We start from the raw sequence: 18,186 nt of genomic DNA, 5'->3' as shown, positions 1-18,186 counted from the left end.
ATGTTGCCCTTTGGTTTCTCAAAGAGGAATTTTAACATCAGACAAGCATACACTGCTCGGAATAGTAAAAAACCAAAAGAATTTTATGAAATGAGCCGAACTTTGGTTATATATTTCACAAATCCATATTTATTACCCAATTAAATTGACAGTGCCGACTGTTTTAACAAGACATAATATTATACAAAAATTAAAGAAGGTTCTTTCAATATGTTTGCTGTAAAAGTATTGCCATGAGACACGACATACTAAGAATATTAAAATATTGTATAATAAATGTATAGCATTATTATTCTTTAGACGAAGAGAGGAGAGCTCGCGTGGAAGAATATTGTGCGTATCGAGCAGGCACAATAATATTCCATGTAAACTCACAGACATGGCTCAACTAAGATGGCTCCCTAGGTTAAGTCGATAAGTTACGTAAATATTTGCAACATATTCTTAGAAGAGGAGGGATCTGTTTACTACAACGATCGGCGTATCAATATAACGGCTTCTTGTCTGTAATAGGTACTTCCATATAATTATAAACGGAACTTATGTATTTTATCAATAATTTTCTCTCCTTATAGGGTTCGACCTCACTAAGTTTGATATATATCTTATGCCAAACTAATCAAATGGGTAATAACAGTTTATGAACGTTAAACAATGTTTTCTCCTTAGAAAATGTTAAAATTTTACGAATATGGTAATGAAACTTTAAAAGTAATTTTTCAACAATATGTTTATACGCACAATAAAACCATGAAAGATACGATACTATTCAAAGGTATTATAGAACTAGCTTGACATTGAATTTAAGTTTAGCTCCAGTTCACCTTCCTTTTATTGCAGTTTCTGGTACCTGACGCTGCCTCAGACTTGACTCCTGGAATAATCTGGAGTCATGTTCGTCTGAAGAGATACTAAGAAATTCAACGACGAAGAAGCTTAAAACGAAACATTTACGTCGTTTTTTCATCAGAGACACCTATAAATAGGTGAAGTGCTAGTCTCATTTTCTCATCAAGTACACAAATGAGTGCATTTCGACGTGATAGACACAATCTCTAAGCACGGTGGAGCAACCGAGTTTTCTACACATAACGTAGCTATGTTATGGAAGGTTGATTCAATTGAATTTTGAGTTTAGCAATAAAATTAAGGCGGACTGGAGCTATACTCAAGCTTCAATTGAATCGGCCCTTCCAACCATAGCTACGTTATGTATTGATACATTCCATAGATTACATAAATAATCCTGTAGGTACATATCAAAACTTCATCATCTAAACTATTTTGAATGTATAGCCTAATAACAACAACCCATTTAACAACTATTAATTTTTAGAAATGAGTATTTCCCAAATCACCAACAAATTTCAAAAGCTCCTTAGAGAAAAACAGGATTAGGTAGCATTATATTTTGAAAACTTGATTTTTTTTTTTGTTAAACATTCTTATATCAGCTACCCTCAGTGTTGTAATTACGTGCTAACATGTGATTTTATAAAAGTAGGCATTAACTTCTAAATAGAAATGAAAATGTGTTTCTAAAATAAATTAAACACAGCTCCAACCGTAAAATATGAACAAGTACGACTTATTTTAGAAAAAACAGAACATAACTACAGTACAATAGAACATAAAAGCTGACAAAATGATGAACCACAACAACAATACTTTGGCTACTAAGCGGCGCATTGGGTAGTTAAAGTAGTATAGTCAATGATTATATGTTCATAATAATGGAAGTTATGAGTCTTAGAAAAGCACTTGGTGAGTTTTTTTTTATCTTGCGTGTACACTTCCACCTTTGTGTGTCATTTAACCAGAAATTATTGTTCAAATTGGCTCTTTTTAGTAACAGAAATGTAGTACAGCATTAGAAAGCATGCTGTTTCTGTTTGACAAATGTCAGGTTGACAAATCGCTCTACAAAATGTCAGGTTTGGCGCCATCACAATAATTGCTTTTTAAAAAGTCGATCATGCAAAATGGCAAAAGTATTTGCTGATAAGTCTGACTGTGTTTAATTAAACCAGTGCCGTTTAAAATTATAAGAGGCCAGATCATAAACCGTGAAATTATGGTAAAGTTTTGTCTTATAATAAAGAGAGCTGGCGTTCAAATTGAACTGGTGAACTGAACGTCCATTGTCAATATAACTGCCTTTCCTTCGATCGCTTTCTGTTTGTCCAGCTCCTTTTCTTCTCGAGCTCTATTTTTCCCAAATGACTGTTATATTCTTGCTCAGTCAAATTGCCCACTGCATACATAATACACCATCGCAACGTTTATTTTTTTTCTGGTTGCTGAAAGGTCAAATTTAATTTGGATACTTACTGGTCGAATCCACCCTAGATATCGGCTGCACAGTTCCCGTTTCATGTTCTTGGTAAACTCTTTTATATTCATTGAATACTCCTAACATACTATCACTTTTAGACTGACGATATAAATATTTAATATACAATCTTTATATAGTACAACAAGATTAGAACAATTATACAAACCGATATTATAAACTGTTTATGTCTTGGAAAAACGTCTTTCCTATAGAGAGCACCCTCTGGGATAGCTAGTAGTGTGGCCTTCTCTTTAATGGAAATTTTATCGTGGTGGAAAACGTGTAGAACAGGTAAAACTAGGGCACGTGGAGCCCTGTTTACTCCAAAGGCTACTTTATTAATTCTGATGCAACAAGGAAAGTGACGTAATAGCCGACACGTTATCCAGTTATCGATTGCCGGACCGGTCAGATCGTGATAACCATGCAACGGCGTGATCACGCTGGCCAACGCCCTCTAAATCGGGTCAAATATTCCATTAAGGGTTCGGCAACTTATAGTGAATGCGCATTTAATGTATTCCTCACAACACAAAACTAAAAATATGTCCCAATAATAAAATACAAACTGTACGGCTACAAGAGTATATATCTATTAAATATGGAATAGTAAAGAAGGTATAAATAACCAAATATTGTTGTTGATTTAAGAACACGCCTTAAAATCATGCAAAGCTTACGTTCAATTAGAATATAATAGAGCTCGAACCTTGAGTTATTGTACACTGATATCGTTTTATACTTCATTAATAACGCTTATAACAGAAAATTTACTTGTTCGACCCCTCATTCTCGCATGCCTTTAAAGAACAATACATTAAATAGGAACACATTTTAAAGAACTAGCAAAACAATGGCCGCTAGTTAAATATTTTAATATGTGTCTGTATCAATACATATTAAAATGTCAACCTCAATTTGTCTATTTAGCATAATGGTAGGCATTTGATCATCCATGAAATTGATCCTGTCTTAATTATGTTAGTGGCTTTTGAGAGGTTTTGGGAAGTTTACTAAAAATTTCCCAAATTAAAATGTCACTGGAGGAAAAATAAAACTCTGAAAAACCATTTACAGTTACAGCAAGCAACTTGTATAATAATCAAAACTAGTGGTCTGAAGGACTAAACAAAGAAGGCACATTTACCGGTTTAAATATGTAAAGATTGTAAATATGTTTCAATAACACGGTTAATTTGAATCGTAACCTGTTATTAAAATAATGTAGACATGAGTTAAATTGTTTACACGAGGACTGCATAGTCTAGGATGTCCTAAAGACGCTTCCTGTTTCCTGGCCAGGCAAGTCTTGGAGTATGCCAGCCCTGTTTGGCCATCCTACCTGACCGGTCAAATATCTTGACTGCAGGCCGCCCAAAGGAAATTTTTGAGGATAGTTGGTTTTCGGTCAGAGTGCTTTACTGCTCTGAGCTCCTCGAGGAAATCGACATAAGAGTTCCTTCGCAGACCAGATACAGCGAGGACAGAGATAACGGCACATCTTTGGAGAACGGTACTCTTCAAGAACTTTTGAATGTCACTAAACTGGATTTTTCATGATATATCACATCTTATCAGGAAACAATCAAAATACTCTGCTGAAATTGTAATATGCTCTAACGTTGTTTATTATCTATTATCTCTTATTTGTCTGTCTGTTTGTTGTCTTTGTCAATTGTAATTACCCATTTATTCAACTTACCACTAACTTATTGTTAAATTTGTTAAGTACTGTTTCATTGTACAGTATATGTAAATGTTTTGCCGTTGGAAATAGAAATAAAATAAGCTTTCGATCATGTTTAATATTCTGTGAGGAAATAACCCGTACTTAAATCTTTTAAAGCTCTGTACCATTCTTCCTGCTTCATATAGATGCAAACAAAGTAGACATTGTATTGCATTATATATCCGCCGTTGTATAATAATCAAAACTAGTGGTCTGAAGGACTAAACAAAGAAGGCACATTTACCGGTTTAAATATGTAAAGATTATAAATATGTTTCAATAACACGGTTAATTTGAATCGTAACCTGTTATTAAAATAATGTAGACATGAGTTTAAATTGTTTACACGAGGACTGCATAGTCTAGGATGCCCTAAATACACATTTTTTTAGTATGCTACATGATAAAAAAATAATATACGATGGGAAAATGTTTAAAAAGGTGACGATACCATCTAAGTGTAGTTATCTTGTTACTTAATTCCCAAATGAATACGAGATGTTTTCGTTATAGTACAAATTCATAGTGTAGAAGCGGGAAACAATATCGATGAGCTCCGCACACGCGCAATAAGTTTGTCGTCCTTGCTATTCAGTTTCAGTTATTTCGTTTTAGTGGTCGACGGCTTTCTGTCAGTTCTGCTGTCAATTAGTTGTTTATTTTGTTGGCGGATTGTAACAAACCAATTTATTACAATCGGTTTCTTCGAAATTTAAACCTGTGTTGATTATCATGGCTAGATTTAAGAATGGAAACTTAATCATGTTTTGTTAAAACTAAAAAAATAGAGACATTAGCGTGTAAGTTATAGGTTATTTCATAACCTCAAGTGCAATTCCACAGTTTAATGTATAACAATATTATTCAATCATTTATAAAATTATATCAGCTATATAAAATTATAAATTCTTCTACATTAACACACTTTTACTGTAAGTTTCAAAGAGCATAGATTGTGTAACACAATAAAAAAATATGTTGCAGTTATATACTAATGTACTTCTGGTTGTTTTAAGTCTTATTCTAGTTTTTATTGTTAGAACCGTTTTACTAATGGTTTTTACTGTTAAAGGGTATAGGAAAAAATCTAAAAGATTGTCTCAAGATTCTGTGAAAACCGTAATTGTCATTGGATCTGGAGGACATACTTCGGAAATGATGTACCTTGTAGAATCTTTGCATCCTGTCAGATATTCACCTAGACTGTACATAATGGCTAGTTCTGATTTGTGGAGTGAACAAAAAGTTCACGAATTAGAGAGTAAACTTAAAACTAATGACCGTCAAAGCAAATATGAAGTATTTAAGATTCCTCGAAGTCGCAGTGTTCATCAGTCCTATTTTACTTCTGTGTTTACAACTTTATACGCTATACTTTCATCCATTCCAATCATGTTAAAATTTAATCCAGAACTAGTCTTATGCAATGGACCAGGAACCTGTATTCCAATATGTGGAATAGCTTTTTTAATGAGGTGCTGTTTTATATCTGACAATAAAGTAGTATTTGTAGAAAGCATCTGTAGAGTGAAAACAATGTCACTTTCTGGCAGAATATTGCAGTGGTTTGCTGATGAAATATTGGTTCAATGGCCAGAATTAATGTCTAAATGTAAAAGAGCGAAGTATATCGGACGAGTCGTTTGAGATTTACTAATAAAGTTTTAAAGTGGTTCATACTGAAAATGACCACATTTGACAGTTTTTCAAGACTAAATTAAAAATTATTGCTGGTAAACTATTTATATTTATATAAATATTGCCTCGCTCTTGTAAATATTGTAAATATACGAATTTATTTTTAGTTCCTATAGTAAGAGACATACTGCAAACCTGGCCATTTCATTTTATTATTTATTTATGATATAAAGAACTCTCAATTAATAATTTTAATACTATAGTGTCATTGCAAGAAACATGTACTTGTGCAAAGTTTAACGAATGTACCTCAGCCCTAAGTGCATTAAACAACAGTTTTTTTTTGCCACCAACCTGGCTTGAATGTTATGTTGTATTATATTTAGTATATATTTATTTGATTGTTACCAGTTTATATATAACTATGCGTAAAGTATATTTATTAGTCTATAATTTTTTGTGTATTATCCTATTGCAGGAAAAGAGTAATTTTTAAATAATAATTCATTACTACTAGGCTTGTAAAAACTTCAATTTTTTACAATTAAAATGTATTACAAGTGAAAAATTTAAATGACATTTGAGATGATTATAGAATAAAATAAAGTAAAATTAGTAATGTAAAATGTTAATGTAGTAAGTACAGTAATATAAATAAAGATCCCTATCTATTATTGTGTTGCATGATATAGGAGGGTTGATAGATTACATAGGTACGGTATATTATAGAAAAAAGTATAAATTTAATATCACCTTAATTTTATTATTCAATACAATACCTATAGAGTGATTACATGGTCAGAACTTGAGTTTAGATACTGTCTCGAGGAAGGCTTAGCCTAGGTTCTATTTTCCCCCGAGAATCCTCTTTTTAGCCTACATCTTCTCTGATGGCTAGAAGAATTTGTGATTGATATTTTTTCATCAAAAATTGTCTACAGTAATCTAAGCGTAGGAAATTACTAATGAAAAATGTTACTGTTACATTATATGAATAAGCCTGTAAAGAATTGAAATTTGTATAGTGTAGTAATATTAGAGAATTACATTTTGGATTAAAACACCTAATTAACTTTAAATTTTCAATACTTTTTACTGTTCAATATTTAGGCTTATTAAATATCTAGGTTGGGATAATTTGTTTGACAAGTAACTTTTAATCTTAGGAAAGTTGCTAATTAATAGTTAAAAAGGTTTTGTTATTATTAGTTAATGTACTTAATGCATATAATGAGCCAAAGAAAGGAATGTGTAGATATATATTAGGTTTCTTGTAACTATTTTTTAACAGCTGATTACAAAATATATGAAATAAAGATGAATATTTACTTTCCCACTTTACATTATTTGTTCCTTTTCTAAAGGGAAATACTTAGAAAGTGAATATAAAAAGATGAAACAATTAAGTTGTAAAAAAACCGAAGTGAAAAATAATGTAGTAAAAGGAAAAAAAATTTAAATAGGCATGTTATTAATTTCAGTACTTTGTGTTATGGCCACTATCTTTCAACAGTTTTTCTCACCCCAGACTTAAAAAATTACGTTCTTAGTAAGATAAGACGCTATTTGGCCTAGAGTGACCAGGGGCATTGCTGATCGGTATTTTCTGAACCTCAGATCATCCAACGTGCCAGGTTGTCCATTGTGATCTGACATCGGAGAAGTTGAACACTCTGGGTTGTGATCTGAGGTCGTGATTGTACCGATTGGAAATGCCCCTGGCCAACAGTGGGCTTTGGCAAAGACAAAAAAACATCCCGCGAGATAGTACCCAAATTCAAGCTCAGATCTCGTCAGCGCTTGTACAGGTTTTATTTAACTTTGGTGTACTAGTAACCCAAAAAAAAATGTTTATGTTTACCTAATCTAAACATACTAATATCACGTAGTAACAAGAAGTAGATAGGGACAGAGTGACCTACTTCTTGCTGACATCGCTTCTATTTTTCTTTTTCAATACCAGGTAAGAAGACTGTTTGAAAAATAGTGGTCTCCGGATAATGCCAAAGTACCTTAATTTTTGTGTAATATATGGTTCGTGAAAATTCTAAAAAGTTTTTGTGGGTAAGAAAGTGTACTATCATAGGACATTGTTAAAAGTGGTTTTACATTGTTATAGTACTAGCCAAAATAAATGATTTTTTTATTGATAAATTAATACTATAAAGGCTATATTTTTAAATTTTAGTAGTGGGGTGTATTCTAAAACCTCACTTTTTTATTCACTATCAACTTCTATCTGGTTATTGATAAATGGAGCAAGCCTATACAGGGAAGTAAATATATTAATACAAAAATGTTTGAACATTACATCTTACACTACCATCTTTATAATAAATGTATCATTTTTAAAGCCTACACAAAAGAGAATGTCAGAAATCCATGTACAGGAGAATATCATAAGATAAAATCTTGAAAATCTGGTAAATCTGAAGATATTCTAGTTATATACCTAGGTTTACAAAATTATTTCAAGATTCTAAAGAAAGATTACTTTTTCCCATCAAAGTTGGCCTACTTCCAACACAAATGGTGTTTCACTAAGATAAAGGTGTACTGGAGTTAAACTGAACATTCAAATTACTTTTTTCTATCTTCCTGTCTTTGATTTTGATATTATTCGATATATTCTTCATATAAGTAAATAAATGTTTATTCATTCGTTCCTATTTCTCCTACTTGCACTTTTAATGTATGCCACCAAAGGATTTCGTAACATTATCCGCTTTTCTATGTGCAATAAGGCTTTGTTCAAATAAAGTTTCTACAAGGTCTTTATAGAAAACCCACTTTCTACACTTAAATACCCATGTGAATAATAAGGCATATATTGGTGACTTGCCAAAGTTCACAAAATGGTTTATTTCTAAAGAATGAAGAAGTAAAATAATTCAACCCTTTTTTAAAGATTGAGTTTCCTTCTAAGAAGTCACTAAAATGTATTTGAAGCAAGTTGTTGCATCATTACAAAGCAATGCATAATTATTATTCTTTTGCTTTGTCTGAAAATTTACTATACAACTATTTATGGAAAAAAGCATACATTTCATACCTGAATTTTTATTGCAGCATACAAGTGATAATCTTCTTGATGTGATTATAAATGGATTCATAAGTGGACTAATAATACCTAGATAAACAACTAAACTTTTTCTCATAATATGATAAATTTCACAACTTTTGAGCTAAACGTTTTGATGTTTATTAAGGCAACCCTTTAATAGAGGGAACAATAAAAAATTGTTAAACATTCTTTCTTTAAAAAGAAAATCTATATTCCCCGTCTTTTTGCATCTTTTAGAAGTGTCCCAAACTTTCACTTATCTTTTTTAAATTTCCTGACTATTCAGGTATGTCTGAACCCTGACAGGTATTTTAACATCCCTCATATCAGAAATGCTTCTTACCAACATATGCTTTCAGAACATAGATTTTATTCTTTAAATGTTGAGTAATCTCAGATTTGTCGTAATTTATTAGAAAAGTTTAAAAGATCTATTTACCATTTAGAATGGCAATTGAATACAGTCTTGTATGCCTTTTCATGTAATTAAAAAGAAATACGAAATTGAATTTGAACATTCTGTCTGGCTGGGACTTTGCTGCAGGAGACATGAGATTCGGAGGTTCTGTTGGATACGTTGAATGAATAACTCCTCATTATAAACTAAGCTTCTATTAATTTGTTCTTATACCACACATTTGGTATAAGGTGTTCTAAACAATATATTTTTAAAGTATCATTAGTTACCCTATTTGGATTTCCATAAGTCTCCAAGTGATGGAACGTAGAAATGTCCACCTCTGCATTCCATTCTGTTTAGTTACATTTTTGCTATCAACAAACGTTTATTGTTTTATAATGAAGCTTTGGTTGGGAATAAAATGGGAAATTACCTTTTAACTTTTTAATGTTAGTAGTGCTTGACCGCAACACTTAGAATTAATAGTTTTCAATTTTTTAACTGGTCAAGCGTAAGAAAAGCTGCTAAATAAGGTGCACAATTAAATAGGCCTAGTAGTAATGAATTTATTTCTTTTCAAAATATGTTTCAGCATCAAAATTCATTTAGGCAATGTTGAGGTAGTAATTCATCCACTGAAATACCAAAGAGATGCATTTCTTCTAAATATTGATGTTAAATAGCAGTATTATTTATTAATAATTCTTAATATTAAAAAGAATTGTTTCTTTTGTAACAATGCTTACAAATTACAGAAAATATTCAATATGGGAACAATTTTGATAAAATAAGTAAGTAATCAATTCTGCTGATAAAGTTCTGTTTGATGTTTTATTCTGTTGTAAAAGAACTTTCTGTTGCTACCATTCACTCTTCACTTTTAAGCAAAAGAACGTAGCCTCTGAAGTGACTTTCCCTGCTCTTCTTTCTGATCGAACGTACGAATATTAAACTGTTTAAGGCCATCTCATTCTTTCTGATCACACACAGAAAGAATGTGATCACTGTGATGTGTGTGTGATGTTTTTTTCACTTGTGTTTTTTTCAAACACAGTGGGAAAAATCTACCCGCTTCCCCCCATCTGCGCTGGGAGCACATTCAATCCAACTGAGATTTTATCAGTCACGTAAATTCAGATAAGTAGGTGATTCAGAAACACTCAAGCAGATGTAAGCAACAAACATTTAAGTTACAAAATTTGAACTCTGGAGTTGTATCTGAAATCATTTTATAGAAGAACACGGGTCAGCTGCTGACCGTACATCTAAGGCTCTGCTCCTAACAAGAACTTAAGTTTAAGACTATGTTATTAATAGGAACTCAACTCACATCCATAAATGTTGCACTATATAAGGTTAGGTTTTAGTGTCTAAATGCTAATACACTGTTCAAAATATGATTATCTATTAACACTAATGGTTTATAATTTATATTCAACATAGAGTTGCTATGGGAAAATATATACTGAGTATAAAACTAGGTATCAACAATTAGTATTAACAGATAATCAGATTTTAGCAATTAAATAGCATTAACACACTAAAATTTAACCTAGTGAAACGTATTTTGATTTGAGACGAGTTAATATTCATAATGCAGTTTTCAACGTTAGCCCCATGTTATAAGCAGAGCCTCAGATGTGTGACCTGCAACTGACTTGCGTTTTAATATTTCAGATCTTTACTGAGGATTTACAAATTGTTACAATCTGTTAAGGCCCCATCTCTATAAATGTTCAGTGATACCTTAAGTCCAGACTATTCAGGCCTGAACTGAAGGTGGAAATTACAGTTTACTATGTTTATTTATTTCCAACGGACATACTCTCCATTTTTACATTTAAAATCCATATAATTAACTTACTTAATTTGAGGCACAGTTGGCTGTATTATCAGATAGGAAAATCATTGAGGCCTGGCTTTCAAATTGTTCAATCCTGTTGCCCATGACACCTGTTTTATCCTTCCCCACAATAATTTATGAGCCGTGTACAACCATTCTTTTGCTTAAGTGTAAGTTAAATAAGTGTTGTGAACACGTCAAAATTGTTTTCATTTCTTTTGGCATGAAGTATTGCCTTATTGTGTTTTTGCAATACATTATCAGGTATTGTTTCTAACTGGTCAGAGTATTGCACACATCAGATCATAGGGAAATACTGGAGTCGTGAAGGATAATGCCGGAGTATTTGGGTGGTAAAATTCAAGGAATATGACTCTATATCTACATTACAGCACTAAACGCACACATATGCCTGAACAAAGATGCTGGGTGACTGGTCTGCATAAGTTTTCAAAATATATGTGTGGGAAGACCATGACTTAAGCTTAACTGTCAGTTCTGGTCTCAACACTAATAGTGTATCCGGAGGGTCTAACTGTTTAGGACTAGATGAATTATAAGGCTCACCTTAATTATTGTAAGTACCTGTTAATATATTCTATATTACGAAAAACCTTGAATCATGTATTTCGTAATGCTTTCATAAACGGTTATATTTTAATTACTGTATATATTTCATAAATACTTCTGGTACCAATATGTTGACAATTAAATGCCCTTTTTTCCTGTAAATTTACCAGCCAGAAAAACTAGTAAAGAAAAAATGTTTTCCCATAGTAAAGATAATTCAGTAACAATACTTACAACAAAATCAGTAAAAACAAATTTGGAAAATAAAAAAGTTTACAATATTACATCAATTGTTACTTTAGCTTAAGTATTTTGAATTTTGGCTGTAAAGAGTAAAAATTCAGTGGCATAAAACTGATGCATTGTCCTAAAAGGCTTAAAACAAATAAAAATCTTATAAATATATAAAGCACCCTATTATATACAAAATGAAGTAAAATAACATAATAAATTAAATACATTTTTGGTTGCAATAAAAAAAGTACTTAAGAAATTGATGTATCGCAATATCGACTCAGCTATAGATACACATAGATACTTTTTTTTTTCATTAATATCTTTTTATTGTACAGTTATATCTACTTCTGATACCTGAGTGAAGTGTTATACAATATATTACTTTCCTAACAGTATATATTGCTGGAAATAGATATCCAAAGTTGACATGCAGCTTTTTTGTGTCATATAAATAGGAATTCCATGTTAGGTAGATGAGAAGTGTTGAAGACTGAATTCTACATGTTTAACCTCTTGTTTAGATCATTACTTTAGTTGAAGGTGTACTATTCTCTTGTTAAATAAAATTTCAGGCAATGGGAATTCATAAATGTTATAGTTATAGTTAAAGTTATAAAAATTTATAGTTCAATTGGGAAATGTTCAAAAGTTATATAGAAAAATATAACTTTTTTTCACATGCATTCAAAGGTGTAAACAGGAACTGTGAAATTCCTCTGGTGTTCGAGGAGCATTGAGGTCCTATTGAATTTTGAGTTTAGCTCCAGTTCACCTTCCTTTTATTGCAGTGTCTGGTACCTAACACTGTCTCAGACTTGACTCCTGGAATTTGGAGTCATGTTCGTCTGAAGAGATCCAAAGAGAGTCGACGACGAAGAAGCTCAAAACAAAACATTTACATTGTTTCAACACCAGAGACACCTATAAATAGTTGAAGTGGTAGTCTCATTGTCTCCTCAGGTCCACAATTGAGTGCACCTGTTATTTGACGTTATATTTTAGTATAATCGTGAACATGGTAAGTTCAAGTCGTAACATTAGTTGCAGCGAAATAAATCATGAATTATACATTTGGCTTTGACATAAGTCAATGTTATAAGTACGCTGTTTTAAAATTATTTCTTTGAGTTTTGTTTCTGTTTAAAAAAAGTAACTTCATGAATGGAGATGGAAAGGCGTATTTTTATTTATCACTTTAATAAATACCTTTAAAACGCATGGTGGTACTTTAGTCAGGGTTAATTTTGAAGGCACATTTCTAAGTATGAAGTAAACAGTTGACCATTACATGTTTATGCTTTAGCGGCTGGATAAATAGGTCTCGCTAAGGACACATCGGCACTACTTAATGCAAACGTGAGAGGGTTAACCTTATGAGTGTCACAGTGAAGATCTGCTACCACCAGAATCCAGTTCAAGAAATGCCATAGTGGTGATCTGTTTGTCACTATGTATTTTAAAGTTTATAACATTAGATGTCATACGCTATTGTCAGGTACACGCCGGACTTTCGTTATGAATTTCATTATTGCGTTTTTATTATTTGCCTGTCTTTATGGTATGTTAAATGTGATCCCGTGCTTTAATAAATATCTGACTATCTTGTACCCCGTCGGGTGCACAATTGCTTAATATTTTAGGTAACACATGGGCTACACGGAAAAACATAGAAAAAAATATAGATAAATACATTTTTTTGTGCAGAATTGCGAAGCCCTACATACATATCTCGTTATACTTAAATATAAAAAAAACACTATTATGGTTTTTTGCCATTGTTATTGTAAAACTTGTTATACATTCATAGTTATTACAGTAAGTATTTCTTTAAAATAATTATTATTATTTTGGTTATCTTACTAACACAGTTATTGAAGTAAGTTTTTGTTTAAACGTCTTGAAATTTGATTATTTTATCATGTAGAATAATAAAATATAATTCCTGTGTTAAAATATTTTTATTTTATTAGATAAAAATATTATTTAGAAAAATTATACATTTTACACTTTTTTATACTGTACTTATTCTGTGATTGTCTTGTTTTTCACAAACACTGTTGAACATGACACCAAATATGATAAGTTACCATTAGTATAACTTGATTTATACATCTTTTGCCATAGAAATGCTTGAAATGAACAAGTTTTGTGATAAGGAAATCTGCATGGCACTGCAGGGTCAAGTATCATGATACTGTGTTTGGCACGGTGACAACTTTTCCAATACTGGCTGGTCTAAAGGCACAATACAAATTGTTCCAACATTTTTAAGGACAACCCGATATAGTCTGCATTGTTAATGTCACTGCATCTTGAAAATCACCACCAGAGTTCTCCGAGTTACGTGAATTTCCTAGTTAGTTCAGTATAATGACCACTAGGTGAAGTCAGTGTATTCCATCCAGCCCTCTCTTGCCGGAAGTTGGACGAATTAAGAGGTCAGTATTGGTTGTACTGATACCCCTACTATCATTCCTTTCCTCGTATACTGTTTCTTGTATATTTCCGTCTGTATTACTGGAAGATTTCAAAGAAAGGAAATAAATCACTTACCCTGGCTGTCTTCTGTGTGTTTCCTCTGGCCTTTTGGACCATCGGCTGGGTCTTTGGCTGTCTTGTATTCGTACAGGATCATACTGTTGAGACAATAAATCTAATTTTTAGATGTTGCTTTATTAAATAAATATTATAAAAATAATCTCAGAAATAGTTATTTTTAAATCTTCACAACTTTTTTAGTCTGTCTATATTTTTTCATGCTTTATCAACATAGCTTGTTGTAAAAAGTCCATGCCAGGACAGGGTGTTCTAGATTCAGTTTCTCAGTAAGCTTAAGAAACAAATTCCTTTACATAATTTAAAATCAAGTTGCAATGTTTGATTATTTAGCAATGACAAAAGAATAGTAAAATTGGTATAAGTGTGGTTGTACAAAGGAGAATATACAGGGTGAGGCAGACCACCCGTTACAGTACGTATAGCGGCCAAACCAAACGAGGTAGATTTATTCGTAACAACTTAAATCCCCTATTTCTACCCCAAAGAATTTGGAGAAATTATTTTGAAATCTCTAAAAAACTCCCCAAAAGGGTAGTTTTTGGGGGGGTAGGGTGGTTTTTTGGAAAATTTTCAAATGTAAAGGTATGTTGAGTTATACCTCATTTTAAAGGTATTTCTTCACTGATTATTTTGATGCAAAAAGTTTGAACCTATCTTGCCGCTTATGTACAGGGTACACCAAAACGTTAAAAAATCAGGGGTTTGTGGTAAATTTATTGCAACTACCTGCACAAATGTAGAGAGACGATATTTTTATTGAAAACTAATGATGAGATGGCTTATCGAAAAAAATATCATCAAATGCCACCCTACCCCAAAATTTACACATTTTAAAAACACATAGAATTTTGAAATACTTAACAGCCCCAATCTAAAAAAAAATCAAATAGCAACCTAGGTTGTGTTGTACATCAATTAGAAAGGTCTTTAAAAAAATAAACATTTTCTACATTTAAAGTTTGTCTCTCTCCAATGGTTTCAAAACTGTAATACAAAAATAGATTTTTTTAATAACTTTACTAAGTTAGTTTGTATTAATATCAAAATCTAATGAAACAAATGGAAAACAAGTTGGACTTTTAAGTTTAATTTGTTTTTAAATAATGTAGTACAAAACACATCAGGATTTCTATCAGTGTAACATGTTTCAAAAGCAATTCTAACCGTGGTGTTCTAACAATCCCAAATACACGAGTAGCCCCTGGAAGAACTTTGGAACCAATTCCTTAGTCTGTTATCTAATCTCTGTTTACTAATCGTCTCCTCCCTATTCAGTTGTTTCTTGTGACCATGTGGTATGAGGTAGATATTAATTTAAATTTTTTTAAAGTACATAGTGTAAGTTTTGTTTGTTCTAAAATGCCGTTCTCTCAAATGAGGAGGCATTCCAGATGCTTATGGTGTTTGGGGAATGTTTTCCAAAATTACTCAGCTGCTGCTCTTATTTATGCCCAACGTTACCCAGACCGCGAACATTACTCCAGGAACTTTTTTTTCAAAGACTTGCTAGTCGAGTTCGTGAAACAGGTCATGTTCAACCTGACCACAACAAAGGAAAGGAACTCGCTAGACCCGTGAGAGAAGTGATAGGGCCACCCAAAGTTTTGGCAGCCTTTTGAACTAAATCCGGCATGATTTCTACACGAAGAGTAGCTCTTGATTCTGGTATGAGTCAAAGATCTGTTTTAAGAATCGTTCACGATCACAAAAATGCACCCATATAGGATGTCATTACATCAAGAACTCCATGGAGATGATTACTTTCATAGAATGAACTTTTGTTTGTGGGCTCGAGAAAAAACTACAACAAAATCAAAACTTTCACCGTAACATTCTGTGGTGGGATGAGGCCACGTTAAGGAGTAATGGAGAAGTGAACCGTCAAAATATGAGATACTGGGCGTTTGAAAACTCACACTGGATGCGAGAAGTATGGACAACCAAAGGTACTGGACACTAAATACCTGGTGCGGTATTATCAGTGAAAAAATTGTAGGGCCATTCTTCTTTGACGATCGCCTGGACCGAGTAGTTTATATCAACTTTCTCATTGGTCACATGCCTAATTTATTGATCGAAATCCCTGAGGAAAGTCTTGCAATGTATGTGGTTTATGCACGATGGGGCACCAGCACACTACGCCGAAGATTCTCGATTAATTCTAAACGAGCAATACCCTGACAGATGGATTGGAAGAGGCGGGCCCTGTGAACTACCCAGCGAGATCTCCTGAATTAACGTGTATGGACTTTTACTTGTGGGTAGACTAAAAGAACTAGTGTATAAATCAAGACCAACAACTAGAGAGGACATGATGCAGTGGATAAGGGAGGCTATAAAAACACGGACCAGTAGAGAAGAGATAATTAGAGCTGTAGATAGCTTCACCTCAAGGATTGATCTCTGTCTCGAAAAACAAATGGGTTGCAGTTTGAGCACTCGGTTTTAAACTCTTCATGAGGTCAGTAAGTTACTAGGTTATTGTTGGTTTTAGTTTGATAATTGTCATATTGATAGTTTACCATGATGCCTGCTGTAACATGGTAGATTTGTTTCAAAAGCCAGTTTGCAGTGTTTATTTTGTTAAATAATGACAGGATACACCTTCCTTCCATGGCACTCACATCAATGATTAAATAACACGTTTTCTCCTATACATTTTGTGTAATTTAAGTGTAAAACTTTTTATAATTGAAAATGTATTAATTTAATAATTGGGTAATTTTTCCTGTTTCATGAGAGAACTCAGCACATTATCGTAAGACATTGTAGTTTACAGTTTTCCAATAACTTTTTTAAATTTTAAAAGACTCTTTTAAAAATTGGATACAGTATTTTTTTCAATCATAACATAAGAGACGAGTTTACTGTTGGAACTTTTTTTACTTGCACATTGCACTGACTTTTTAATAAATACATTGAGTAAAGTTATTAAAAAATCTATTTTTGTATTACAGTTTTGAAACCATTGGAGAATAGAGACAAACTTTAAATGTATAAAAATGTTTATTTTTTAAAGACCTTTCTAATGTTGTACAACACAACCTAGGTTGCTATTTTGATTTTTTTTAGATTTGGGCTGTTAAGTATTTCAAAATTCTATGTATTTTTTTAAAATGTGTAAATTTTGGGGTAGGGTGGCATTTGATGATATTTTTCGATAAGCCATCTAATCATTAGTTTTCAATAAAAAATATCGTCTCTCTACATTTGTGCAGGTAGTTTGCAATAAATTTACCCACAAACCCCTGATTTTTTAACGTTTTGGTGTACCCTGTACATAAGCGGCAAGATAGGTTCAAACTTTTTGCATCAAAATAATCAGTGAAGAAATACCTTTAAAATGAGGTATAACTCAACATACCTTTACATTTGAAAATTTTCCAAAAACCACCCCTACCCCCCAAAAACTACCCTTTTGGGGAGTTTTAGAGATTTCAAAATAATTTCTCCAAATTCTTTGGGGTAGAATAGGGGGGTTTAAGTTGTTACGAATAATCTACCTCGTTTGGTTTGGCCGCTATAACGTACTGTACGGGTGGTTTGCCTCACCCTGTATAAAGATAAAAGATAAACAAAATTATTTAAAACATATTGTTATGACTTTTTTAGGTTTGATGTAAGAAATGAACTTCTAAGAGATTGCTTCACAATTTTAATTTGTCCTAATAACGGTTTGATATTAAATCAACATTAGATCAATTGTTGATAAGTAAAAACTTTCAAAATATCACATTGCATCTCTCTGTGCTTGTTGTAAGAAAGGCAATAAAGAATAATCTGTGATGGTAAAGTGAAAATGAAGAGATTC

The 18,186-nt window shown here is 32.3% G+C and overlaps 1 protein-coding gene across 1 annotated transcript; it reads left to right on the top strand.

Moving 5' to 3' along the window:
- The first annotated feature begins 4,691 nt into the window (after positions 1-4,691).
- LOC124356650 (UDP-N-acetylglucosamine transferase subunit ALG14 homolog) lies at positions 4,692-7,034 on the top strand. The gene has a single exon (XM_046807777.1). It carries the CDS (start codon positions 5,040-5,042, stop codon positions 5,709-5,711), a length of 672 nt encoding a protein of 223 aa, XP_046663733.1. The 5' UTR covers positions 4,692-5,039; the 3' UTR covers positions 5,712-7,034.
- Positions 7,035-18,186: the final 11,152 nt, after the last annotated feature.

The sequence above is a fragment of the Homalodisca vitripennis genome, chromosome 3 (genome assembly GCF_021130785.1).
Source record: "Homalodisca vitripennis isolate AUS2020 chromosome 3, UT_GWSS_2.1, whole genome shotgun sequence".
NCBI lineage: Eukaryota > Metazoa > Arthropoda > Insecta > Hemiptera > Cicadellidae > Homalodisca > Homalodisca vitripennis.
This window is presented reverse-complemented; position numbering and strand designations above follow the sequence as displayed.

Excerpts from the sequence above, each read along its gene's own strand:
- LOC124356650 (XM_046807777.1), top strand. The coding sequence starts at position 5,040 with ATGTTGCAGTTATATACTAATGTACTTCTGGTTGTTTTAAGTCTTATT.